Source organism: Clinocottus analis, unplaced genomic scaffold (assembly GCF_023055335.1).
Source record: "Clinocottus analis isolate CAN_PGR_092001 unplaced genomic scaffold, fCliAna1.0.p SCAF_19, whole genome shotgun sequence".
Lineage (NCBI taxonomy): Eukaryota > Metazoa > Chordata > Actinopteri > Perciformes > Cottidae > Clinocottus > Clinocottus analis.
In genome coordinates this window covers 372,029-384,940 of record NW_027175920.1, presented here as the reverse complement: position 1 = coordinate 384,940, position 12,912 = coordinate 372,029, and the positions used below count along the sequence as shown (strand labels likewise).

At 44.1% G+C, this 12,912-nt stretch overlaps 1 protein-coding gene across 7 annotated transcripts in view; it reads left to right on the top strand.

The window, feature by feature from the left end:
• The window catches only part of LOC137789351 (rho GTPase-activating protein 44-like), a 46,729-nt gene that overhangs the window by 18,647 nt on the left and 15,170 nt on the right, over positions 1-12,912 (top strand). For 6 of the 7 annotated variants that reach the window (XM_068582833.1, XM_068582830.1, XM_068582832.1 and 3 more), the window contains exons 2-10: positions 8,288-8,327; positions 8,671-8,790; positions 9,241-9,317; positions 9,425-9,536; positions 9,750-9,826; positions 10,746-10,863; positions 11,773-11,841; positions 12,060-12,141; positions 12,723-12,850. In XM_068582833.1, the coding sequence (XP_068438934.1) occupies positions 8,288-8,327; positions 8,671-8,790; positions 9,241-9,317; positions 9,425-9,536; positions 9,750-9,826; positions 10,746-10,863; positions 11,773-11,841; positions 12,060-12,141; positions 12,723-12,850 (823 nt within the window). The remainder of the gene's footprint in view (positions 1-8,287; positions 8,328-8,670; positions 8,791-9,240; positions 9,318-9,424; positions 9,537-9,749; positions 9,827-10,745; positions 10,864-11,772; positions 11,842-12,059; positions 12,142-12,722; positions 12,851-12,912) is intronic. The other variant, XM_068582829.1, reaches the window with a different exon arrangement.

Sequence of the window (12,912 nt, the reverse complement as noted above, 5' to 3'; positions counted from 1 at the left end):
CTGGTGGTCAGGAGAGAGAATGCAGCTTTAACACATGAAGCATAGACTTCTATACAACCAGAGGAGTCGCCCCCTGGTGGTCAGGAGAGAGAATACAGCTTTAACACATGAAGCATAGACTTCTATACAACCAGAGGAGTGCTGAAGAGCTTCAGTAGTCTGACTTCAACCATCAGGATCTGTAAAACAGGCCGAATGTAAAACGACACCAGCGAACAGAAAACAGACGTATCCGTGTCGTTCACCGCTGAGCTATAAATAGAAACGCTGTAACTTGCAGAGACGACGCTCTGAATCCTTTTGGGTCACAAGATGCTTTTTTTTTCTTCTCCGGATTCTTGATTTTACGGGTTCCTCCTTCAGTCTCACGGCTTCCTGCGTCTCTGTGAAGTCACACATGACTTTTCACAAGAGCCTCGTTGTGCAGAGGAAGAGCTTCGTCACGTCTATATACATACACACATTATGTACATTTTTATATATATATATATTGTTTAAGTTTGTTGCTCAATCTGCAATTTAAAGCTTCGCTGCAGCTGGTTGCCGTAACATTTATTTAAAGGGACACTAACGTATTTCTGCAGAACAGTTTTTCTCATTTACTTTCCACTTTCCACCGTTTTAAAAGTCGCTCTTCCTCCAACAGATTTGCTGCTTTCATGAGATTCATGGGTTTGTGTTTTAAATGATGATAATTATAATCCTCAAAATGCAAATTGCCGCAATGGCATGTTGCATATTTGACCAAAAGAACATCTGGACGACAGAGATATGCCATCACTGTTCCAAGTCAAGCCTTCCCTGTCTATCGCTTGTAATAAAATGCAGAAACACACCAAACATGTCAGCCGTCAGATGTCATTTTTGATGTAGTTTGATGTTCTTACTTATTTATTATTTTGCCAAAATGTGTGAGGCCGGCTGAGTCGCTGGCTCTGAGCCAACCCTCCTGTTGAGGAGCCAGAGGATAAACATGGCCGCCGCGTTCGCCAGATGTTTAGTTCTCTCTCTGCAGGACGCGCTAACACGGCCGCGTGCGTTGAAGCAGCGGCTAGCAGCTAATTAGCCCAACGTGGGATCTTTAAATCTAAATGAAGCTGCAGGCAGGACGCTCATATAGACCTCAAACTATTATTATTAACGTTGATTAATTATTAGTTAATCTGTCTGTTAATGTCTGTTTTATTACCTGTGTGTGTGTGTGTGTGTGTGTGTGTGTGTGTGTGTGTGTGTGTGTGTGTGTGTGGTCTCCTCATCAGAGCAGCTGTAAAGACACAAAAACAAAGTCAGGAGGTCGACTCGCGTGTCGACACGAGGGAGACGCTGGTAGTCGCGTGTGTGTGTGTGTGTGTGTGTGTGTGTGTGTGTGTGTGTGTGTGTGTGTGCGAGTGTGCCAGAAGTATTACTGATACCAGAAGTATTTGTCGCAGTACTCTGACCCCCCTCTGTCTTACGTCTGTATTTTTAGCTGAACTGAAATATTGATGCCGTCAAACCTCGAGCATTAAAGTTTCAGTCGGAGTAGAAAGTCGTCTTTGAAGGAAACACTCGACTCTGATCTTCATCCTGAGTCTTCCTCATCAGTCAGATGTTTAATATCGTTCATAATAATAATAATAATTACAAGTTGTTCAACGATATATAAACTTTAATTATCAGCGTTTAAAGTGTGTGATTAGAAATTAAATTAAGTTATTTCAGACTATTGTTTGCTTGTTCACTTCCCAGCATGCATTGCGTTTGGCAAACCAAGTTTATTTATTTACATTTCAGCAACAAAATGGAAAAAACAAAAAAAGATAATGCAAGTAAACTCAAAACATAGATCAAATATACTATAAAATATAATAAAACATTACTTTAAAGGAAACTTTCTTTATTCTATAAAACATGTTGCGTGATGGCGGTTGTTTTTCACGATTAAAGACACATTTCCACAATAAAAAGCACAATTTCAAACAGAAATAAATCGTGAACATGCTGTGAATAATAGTTCTATGTATTCTGTCAGTATATATCATATTTTTAACTGTTTTTTATGTTTTACTCTTCATACATTTTACTTGGTATTTTTAGATAGATAGATAGATAAATACTTTATTGATCCCCAAAAGGGAAATTCAAGGTAACTTTTTTTTTTTTTACGTCTCCTGTGTGCACTTTCCCCGCTCGCTGCTGTAATCCTGTAAACTTCCACACGAATAAAGGAAGATATAATCTAATATAATCTCAGAGTGGATGACTGAGCTTCAGCACATGATGAGAGAGAAAGAGGGACGAGTCGAAGGAGCAGAACCTTTATTACAAATTATATGTACTTCAGAAACTAAACATTCAGCTGCGTCTCAACAATCTGCTCGTAAGGAAACGGATGTTTTCCTGAGTCGCTCGCCGGCGTTCAGCCTCGTGCCGTTCACACCGGACCGGCTGCTGGCGAGCAGCTTCAACTAGACAACAAGACAACAACAACACATCGGCTCAGAGCATCAACATGCTGCTCACGGACAAACGAGTCTCTCTCTCTCTCTCTCTCTGGAGGAACGCTTCACAAATCCCACGGCTTCTCCCCTCGGCTCCATACAATGAAACGTCCGGACTCATTCTGGATTCAGCCGGAGCGACAAAACACAGCAAAGCCCCCGAAAAATAAAGAAAAAGTGAATCCCCCGCAGGAGGGCGAGCCGGAGATTCACCTTCACCTCAAAGACGCTCAGAACTCTGAGAAGAAGAAGCTGAACTTTACCCGGAAAGCGTGGCCGTCTGTGGTTCACAGTTCTGTAAACTTAGGAAAGAGGAAACTAAAGGAGAGTAAATAAAACTGAAACTTGTAAAAAGTAATCAGCACTGAAAAAAAGAAGTTGAGAAAACTCAACGTTTTCAGGTAAAAACAAAATTCCAGTGATTTGACTTGATTTCACCTACAAAGTTTAACTTCTGTTAACTTATTGTCACTTAAAATTCTCCATTTACAACCGAGTTTGCATAAAAACAACGTGTTAGCAGCGAATACTGACCTTTCACAATAAAAGCGCAGACAGAAGCCTATTTTAAGGGTGATTTGTTTATTTTGTTTTGACATTATTTAAATCGCATTAGCAATATCTATTCTATACAGATGTAAACCTGCAGGCTAGCTGTTTCCCCTTGATTCCAGTCTCTATGCTAAGCTAAGCTAACCGCCTCCCGTCTCCAGCTGACGCAGAGATACAAAGTGAGCTCTGCTCATTTAGAACCGCTCGTCCTGCGCCGCGTTTCATATTCAGGGTTTTGATCAAACTGCTCAAAATAGAAACAATCCATGAATAAAAGATGGTTGAAAAAATACATTTGATGTCTTTCATGTGCGAAAAGGCAAAGAAACAAAACACTTGAGATCTTCACGACGAGCAGAGACTCACGCTCTTCTTCTGAGACGAGAGCTCGTCCAGAAGATGCTCGAGGATTTCTCCTTGCAGCCGCTGGCGCATGACCTTGAAAGCAGAAGAAGACGCCTGTGTGTGTGTGTGTGTGTGTGTGTGTGTGTGTGTGTGCGTGAAGGCAAACAGAAGACACAGATCTCCTCTTCTGCCGCCGTGACAAATGAAAAGCTCGGCCTCCGGCGTGGCGCCTCGGGGGCGCCTCGTTTTGCCGAGGACCGACTCCTCACTCCTCTTCATCCTTCCTTCCCTCCTTCATCCTTCCCTCCCTCCTTCATCCTTCCCTCCCTCCTTCATCCTTCTCTCTGCGTTTGATCCATCCATCCTCTCCCTGCAACACATGCTGCCATGGCAACCACAACCTCCCCTCCTCCCTCCAGTTCGCGGTGGGAGAGGAGCATGCTGGGTAATCTGACTTCACCTGGAACATTTCTCCTCGGGGATCTTTCTGTCCTTGAACCCCCCCTTCCTCCTCTTCCTCCTCCCTCATCATGTACTGATCCGCCTCCTCCAGAAGGACTGGATTACATATTTCATGCATCAGATCCAAACCTCCTCATCGTGCCGGCGCTCCGGCTTCTGTGTTGCAGACGCTCTGCAGACGTGTGACGAACACACAGCGCAGACAGACACGCCGCCTCCGGCTGCTCCTCCTCACAAACGCCTCGAATCGATCGGCCGCCGGCAGAGATGATGGTTTGAGCAGAGAGCCGTTTGTGTTGTGAAGACGACGACGCGTCACGCGTGGTGTTCAGGCGGCGTCCGTCACCGCGGCGCTCGTTCCTTCTGGAACAGCAGCGTGTCCTTCACGTTCCACTCGTCTCAGTGCTGTTGTCCTCCATGTTTGATGTCATATTCTGTTGTAAATGTAGCTGCAAACGTCACGCGACTACTTCTTGTTTCACCCTCTGAGGTCTGAGGTCATGTTCTCTATTTTACATCTTTTCTTGAATTCACCTTTTAAAGTCACGCATGAGTACATGACAGTAGTACATGACAGTAGTACATGACAGTAGTACATGACACAAGTACATGACACAAGTACATGATACAAGTACATGACACAAGTACATGACACAAGTACATGATACAAGTACATGATATGAGTAGATGACACAAGTACATGACGAGTAAATGACAGTAGTTTATGACAGTAGTTCATGACAGTACTACATCACAGTAGTACATGACAGTAGATGACAGAAGTACATGACAGTAGTACATGACAGTAGAACATGACACGAGTACATGACACAAGTACATGACAGTAGTACATGACAGTAGTACATTACATGACAGTAGTACATGACAGTACTACATCACAGTAGTAGATGACAGTAGTACATGACAGTAGTACATGACACAAGTACATGACACGAATACATGAGAGTAGTACATGACAGTAGTACATTACATGACAGTAGTATATGACAATACTACATGACAGTAGTACATGACAGTAGTACATGACAGTACATGACAGTAGTACATGACAGTAGATGATAGTACTACATGACAGTAGTACATGACAGTAATACATGACAGTACCACATGACAGTAGATGACAGTAGTACATGACAGTAGTACATGACAGTACTACATGACAGTAAATGACAGTACTACATGACAGTACTACATGACAGTAGTACATGACAGTACTACATGACAGTAGTACATGACAGTAGATGACAGTAGTACATGACAGTACTACATGACAGTAGATCCTCTGCTGGTCTTTGGTGCATTGGTTTCTTTAAAATGAGGAAGTCGTCTTTGAACCTTTCCTTTATGTTTCTGGTATTTTGCCAAAGCGTTTGTCCCGAGGAGGGAAAGCAAACGAGCGCTGAGTCATTTTACAAGAGCGACGTCTGTATTCTCACTTCTTCTGACTCTCTCAAAGGATTTATCACATTAAAACCCCTTTTTACGCGTCTATTATCCTCTTCTATTGTCTTCCCCCCGTCTCCGCCTGCCGCTTCTGTGTGCTTCATCCCTCCTTCCTCCCTCCTCTCCTCCCTCCTCCTTCCTCCCTCCTCCAGGCCAGTGGGAATCCCGGCTCTGACGACAGAAGCTGATGCTGCAGCAAAGCCCTGACTCTGCTGCCGAGGCTTTGATTCTGGACGCCGTGGCGCCCTTGATGTGTCAGACAATTAACAAAAAAGGCCGCAGAGAGAGAGCGAGAGCAAAAGAGAGAGAGAGGAGCATGTGGGAAAGAGGCCTGGCCTTCAAACTAAAAGCCTTTTTTACCCTGTTTTCTGAGGCAGAGGCGACCACTCAGTGGTTCAGTGTCCTGCCAGACTCCAATCTTCTTTTCTTCTTCCCAAAACATGAGCCATGTGCGGTCGGGCCTCTCCCTTCCTCAGCTGTGACCTCCCGTCACGCTGCGTTACCAGAACCGAATCCCCCGAGTGGGAAGACGTCAGCGCCACGACGCCAACAGCTGACCTCCTCTTCCCTCCTTTCACGTGCAGATATGCAGAGACGCTGCAGGAAAGAAACATTTAAAGGAACATTTTTAAGGCAGCTTGGAGGAATAAAAAGCTGCATTAAAAGCCTTTAGTTTGATGTATTTACTTTTTAAAAAGCCAACTTCTCACTCAAAATGTCTCTTTTTTTGCATCAGAACATGGCGCCCTGTGTGTCAATACGTTCTCTCAACCTCTGGTATTCCCTGAATTCACACTTTGTCCAGTGTTCAGCAGTTTTGTGTGACGTTTTGTTCACTCCAGCAGCACTGCAGGTGCATTCTGCTGCAGCTCCGCGGCGCTCAGGATCACGTTCACTTCCCTTTGGGGAGACGGCGGTCAGAGTGTTATCGACTCTTGCCTCCTGCTGGTAATCGAGGACATGGCAGTTCAAACTCCACGCGTTTGAATCCTCTGCTGTCCTGCACTTTGTCCGTGCACTACACGTGCACTACACATGCAGATGTAATACATACGTGACTGTGAGGTCGAGAAGAAGTCGGCAAATAATCGCCGGAAATAAATTAAAAAGCACTTCAGCAGCTGACTGCAGCTTGTTTTGACTTGTTTTTATCATACTGCGACGTGTGTGTGTGTGTGTGTGTGTGTGTGTGTGTGTGTGTGTGTGTATGCAATCTAAACAGCTGTCACGGAGGAAAGAAAATGAGAAACTGTCTTCTGCATTGTGAGCATTTTTGAATGACTTGTGTGTTTGTGTTGTCTTCAACATTTTCTGCTGCTGTTGACAAGCTGCTAAACCTGCTCATTAGTGCTTGTGTGTGTGTGTGTGTGTGTGTGCGTGTGTGTGTGTGTGTGTGTGTGTGTGTGTGTGAGTGTGTTAGAGTGTGTGGATAGATAAAGAGAGATCAGTGATTTCCTTTAAACCTCAGAGAAAAAGTAAAGTGTGTCAGAAATAAATGAGGTTAAATCAACATGCAGAGACGAACACACACACACACACAAACACACACACACACACACACACACACACACACACACACACACACACACACACACGTGATTCAATCCCTTCTATCGACCCAACACACCTCTACAGGTGTTCTGATGTCGCTCCACCACTTTGGTTGGGCCTGAACTCAACAGCTGTTGATCAATGTTGTGTAATCTGAGACGTTCATGATCCCCAGAGGATGAATCCTGATGACTTTGACATGACATTAGCATCACTTCTTCTTCTACACTTTATATTGGTACTCTTGTAGTTAGTCTTTTTTATATATTTTATTTTATTATTTGGCTTACTCGTATTGCTATTGTGGTCTTCTTTGCAATAGTGTCAGTATTATTTATTATTCTATTGTTCATAGCTTATATTTTAATATCTGTTGTTTTTTGCTCCCCTCTCATCCCACTTTCTCTCTTCTCCTCCCTCTCTCCTTGTCTAGTATTTGTCTCTCACTGTGCTGCAGTAATCCTGCAAATTACACCATCTGTAGGACTAAAAAAAGATAATTTGATTTAATTTAAAATGTGGATTAATCCGCCTCTGAAAATAGTCCCTGACAAGTGCACCTTTTTAATGCATTTCCTCCCGTTTGAGCGACGAGCAGCAGAAATGCTGAACATGGAACTTTAGCTTGTTAGCATGACTGACGTTAGCTTGACTGACGTTAGCATGACTGACGTTAGCTTGACTGACGTTAGCATGACTGACGTTAGCTTGACTGACGTTAGCATGGCTGACGTTAGCATGTAGCTCAACGGGCCGCTGAGGCTAACAGAGCGACTCAACAAGCGTTTTCACATATTTTCCTTCAATGCAGAGTCGCGGAAATGTGATTACAGTGCAGTTATCACATCACTGCGTCTCTACAGGAGAGTTTCTCTCATGTGGAGCGGTTAGCGGCGTCTCTCTGAGCTTTAATTGTCGGCCTGTGGAGGCGTTTAAACTCCGGGAAACACTTGTAGCTGGAAACTCAAGTCAATTTCATTTCGACAAACTTGCCCCAAAGGGAAACGTCGGGGAGTCACATGAGAACCGTTAAGGAACGTTTATGGATTGAATCTATTAATCTATTTTGTTTGCTATTGTATTTGTCTCATATTGTATGATGTGAACTCCAATAACGTTATTTGTGTGTTAAACAACCAAAGTTTACTGTTTTTTTAAATAAATGTCATGTATTTGTTTCATCTGTTTATTGATTAATTTAATTAACAGGGATTCTCCTTAAGGAATGTTTTAAATTGTTTCTGTACATACATTTTAACTTTTTCCTTCAACTTTTATGTTGGATTTCATTCAGTTTTCCTCTTTATTAGCTTAAGCAGATAAAAAGATAACACTTTAGCTCCAGGCTTCACAACTGTTTGTGTGTGCGTGTGTATGTGTGTGTTGGAGTTGTGTAATTCGTCCATGCTAATAGTCTCCTTCTTCTCTTCCAGGGCTGAAAAAACTGAAGTGTTAAGTGACGACCTACTACAGGTACAGTGTGTGTTTGTCTGTGTGTGTGTTTGTCTGTGTATGTTTGTCTGTGTGTTGGAGAGAAACGTCCAGCATTCTTAGCTGCTACTGTATTTCATGCATGTTTTGTGTGTGTGTGTGTGTGTGTGTGTGTGTGTGGGAGAGACTGATCTGATGAATGCCGCCTTATCGGCTCCACCGAGTCGCTTTAACAGTGAGATGAGAGCTTGAGAGCGACAGGTGATGGTGTCGTTCAGGAGTCGGCCACTGCTCGTTGACTCCGCTGTGTGTGTGTGTGTGTGTGTGTGTGTGTGTGTGTGTGTGTGTCTTCCCGTCCTGTGTGGTCTCTCTCTCTCTGCGTCAGGTGGAGAAGCGGCTGGAGCTGGTGAAGCAGGTTTCCCACAGCACGCACAAGAAGCTGACGGCCTGCCTGCAGGGCCAGCAGGGCCTGGACGTGGACAAGAAGTCGGTCAGGTCGCCCTCGGTGAGGATCAAACCCCCGACAGCACTGTCACGGTCATGTCGATCGCTAGCAAGGAAACATGAGAGCAAAACTTTAAGTTACTGTGAGGAACTTCTAGCTGGTCCAGTCTGTGTAGTCCTGGTCCTCTCTAGACCTCCATCAGTAGCCAGGCCACCAGGGAGAAGATGGTCTGGCTCTAGTTCCTCATAGTAACTTTAATCATAAATGTGATGACAGAACGCTGGCACTTCGTTACAAAGTAGCTCCTTCATCACAATTAACAAGCGAGCAAATCCATGAAATCAAACTGTTTGAGCGAATAAAAGGATGGATGTTTCCTGCAGGTTTGTGTGCATTCGTGTGCGTTTGTGTGCGTGCGGGCCGCTTCACTCCGAGGTTGAGCGACACGTGGAGACAAACGGAGCGACTCATCGACCGCTCGTCTGTGTGTGTTTGTGTCTTTTTGTGCAGAAGAAGCTTCCTCTCACAACACTAGCACAATGTATGGTGGAGGGGGCGGTGGTGCTCGGGGACGAGTCTCTACTCGGGTGAGTCGAACACACACAGACACACACAGACACGTGCACACAAACACACACCTTGCACGCCGCCAGCTCTGACTGTCCTCTGGTGTGTTTCCTGCTGTCCGCTGCAGGAAGATGCTGAAGCTGTGCGGCGACACGCAGGACAAGCTGGCTCACGAGCTCATGCTGTTCGAGCTCACCATCGAGAGGGACGTGGTGGAGCCGCTGTACGACCTCGCAGAGGTACACAACAAACGCTGTACCTTTTAAATTAGATACTCTTCATGAGACACACCTGTACCGTACTGTACCTTTTAAATGAGACAAACCTTTACGTACTGTACCTTTTTAAATGAGCTAATCTTCATGGGACAAATCTTGACCGTACTTTACCTTTTAATGACTCTTTAAATATGACTCAACCAAACAAAGATGGCCTCTCCTCTGTCGTCTCAGGTGGAGATCCCAAACATCCAGAAGCAGAGGAAGCATCTAGCGAAGCTGGTCCTGGACATGGACTCTGCTCGCACGCGGTGAGTCGGCAATGTGTGAGCCGTTTTTTTTATTGTTGTAACCCAAAATATGTAATATATTCAATTACAAGCAGACAGTCTGGCTTCAAAGCCGCCAAACTTTCCCCATCTTTTAATGTTGAATACTTTATTTATTTAAACTTCAGACGCGTGAAAACCTCTTGAATTGTCTCGCCGGTGCTGGTTTCTCTCCCGTCCAATCAGAACCGGCTCTGTGCTGACTCACGCTCCTCTTGGGGAACCGGCTCTGAGCAGCGGCGCACAGAGAAATGAGATTTTCCTTCACTGCAGCTCAGTCAGTCGGGTTGTGTGTGTTTTTTTTAGTGACCCAAATCTGAGAGAGGTTTTTTTTTTTTTCCATCTTCCTGCTGAGCTCCTCTGGCAGAGCGGCACATTATCTGCAGCCGGAGACTCAGACAGAGAGGGAGGACGATGGCTCGAGTTAGAGATGAAGATGAGGATGAGGAAAGCAAATAAAATGTCTTGGTTTAGTTTCCTTTAGGATAAGTTCAAGGTACTTGTATTTTACTTGAGTATTTTCATTTTCTGGTACTTTATAATCCTTCTGCGCCTCATCTCAGAGGTACATATTGTACTTTTTATTGTACTACATCTCAGAAGGACATAGTGTACTTTTTACTGTACATCTCAGAGGTACATAATTATGACAAAAAAAGTCATAATTATGAAAAAAAGTTATTTCAGCCAAAAAAAAGTCATTATGAAATAAAACATTGACAAAAAAAAAAGTCGAAATTAGTTTTTTTGGTCATGTTTTTTTTGTCAAAATGACTTTTTTTTAAAAATATTTATTTATTTTTTGGCTTCTATAGAAAACACTATAGAAAAAAGCAGGGTTTTTATATGTACTTTCACAGTCGGTTATGAGTACTGAACAACGTTAATGTCGTGTTCGCAGGTTTTATCAGTCCAACAAGTCCTCCGGACTCTCCAGCAACCTGCAGCCATCCGGAGCCAAGGCCGACCACCACCGGGAGGAGATGGAGGAGGCAGCCAACCGCATGGAGATCTGTAGGGTCAGTGGTGTGCTTTACTCCCAGTCACTCAACTCAACTGGTAATTCCCACTGTGCTAGGTTAATTAAGTATAGTACACTCGCCTCAAATCCGGTAGGTGCCCTGCTAGCTCACCGCTGTAGCCAGCTAGCGCTGCTGCTAGCTCTCCGCTAACGCTGCTGATAGTTCTCCGCTAGCTCCCCGACAACCACCGAAGGTAGCGGGACCAGCCCCGACTCGACGCCAGACTCGGGCAGCGATGACGCGGGCAGCAGCAGCTAGCGGGGAGCTACCAGCAGCGCTAGCTTGTTACAGCTGGGAGCTAGCAGCAGCGCTAGCTTGTGACAGGTGGGAGCTACCAGCAGCGCTAGCTTGTTACAGGTGGGAGCTAGCAGCAGCGCTAGCTTGTTAAAGGTGGGAGCTACCAGCAGCGCTAGCTTGCTACAGCGGGGACACCCACCAAAGGTAGGAGAGGCTTGTAACCCAACTTTTACGGTATTGTATTAATATTCTCAGATCTGAAATATTCTGCGAAAAATACACACTTTCTAATATATTGTTTGTAATTTACTTTCACATCTGAATGCTGATTAAACATGTTTTAGTTAAATGTAAAACAATACATTTAGAGGAATTGCTGCTGTTTTCTGGTTCTATATTCTATAAATTTGGCAGATCTTTTTTTATTTTTTTAGAATATAAATAGTTTTGACCTTTTCCTCTGGCATTTTGTCAGCTGGAAACTCACAGCTAATAACTAATAGCACTAATGAAGGCTTTAAAAGCCCAACCCAAGAGCTCGCAGCCATCATCAGTGTAACTCAAAAGGTCAAACTGTCTCTTTTAAAAAGGTGTTTTCAACACATTTTGTTTTTATTACCTTTTTGTTTTGTTGTTAATATGTTGTTGTTTCTTTTTAAACGCCTCCAGGATCAGTTATCAGCAGACATGTACAGTTTTGTGGCCAAAGAGATCGACTATTCGAGCTACTTCCAGACGGTAAGTACTGCGTCTCCTCCGCAGACTTTAGCAAAGAAGCAGAAATGTTTTCCGCTTGTCCGTCACAACTCTGTGACCTCTCCTCTGTGACCTCTCCTCTGTGACCTCTCCTATGTGACCTCTCCTCTGTGACCTCTCCTCTGTGACCTCTCCTCTGTGACCTCTCCTATGTGACCTCTCCTCTGTGACCTCTCCTCTGTGACCTCTCCTCCATGCAGCTGATAGAAGTCCAGGCGGAGTACCACAGGAAGTCGCTGGAGCTGCTGCAGAGCGTGTTGCCCCAGATCAAAGCTCATCAGGGTGAGTTTTCGTTGATGCGTTCGGTTCTTTTTTTCCCTTTTCGTACATCGCTCTCAGACTCAGCTGCAGCGGCCATGTGTGTTAGTCTGCATGTTGAAATTTAACTGAATTACAGCTTCAACACTAAAAATCAACTGTTGCAGACACCAGCTTTCATGACCAGAAATGTTATCAATATGTATTTGAATTGTACTTTCATGTATTTTATTCTATTTCATGTATTTTGTATTATCTGGACCTTGAGTCTGGAATAAAAGTTCAAGTTGAGATGTGCTAATTGACTTTGAAGGTAACAGGGAGAGTGATATAGTATATTATTAACACTATTAGTCATACAATATGTTTGTTTTTGTAAGTTAAAGCACTTTTTAATACCTTAAGTGCCTTTAAACCGCCAAAAGAACACTTGGTTATTTTTTTTATTAATTTTTTTAATGTTCGTGTTGGAGAGGAAACGTTTAACATCCTTAGCTGCTACTGTATTTCATGCATGTGTGTGTGTGTGTGTGTGTGTGTGTGTGTGTGTGTGTGTGTGTGTGTGTGTGTGTGTGTGTGTGTGTGTGTGTGTGTGTGTGTTACAGAGACCTGGGTGGAGAAGCCGTGCTACGGGAAGCCATTAGAGGAGCACTTAGCGCTCAGCGGGAGAGATATTGCCTTCCCCATCGAGGCCTGTGTCACCATGCTGCTGGAGTGTGGCATGCAGGAGGAGGTCAGGCTGCACAACACACACACATACACACACATGCACACACACAGGCACACACAGACACG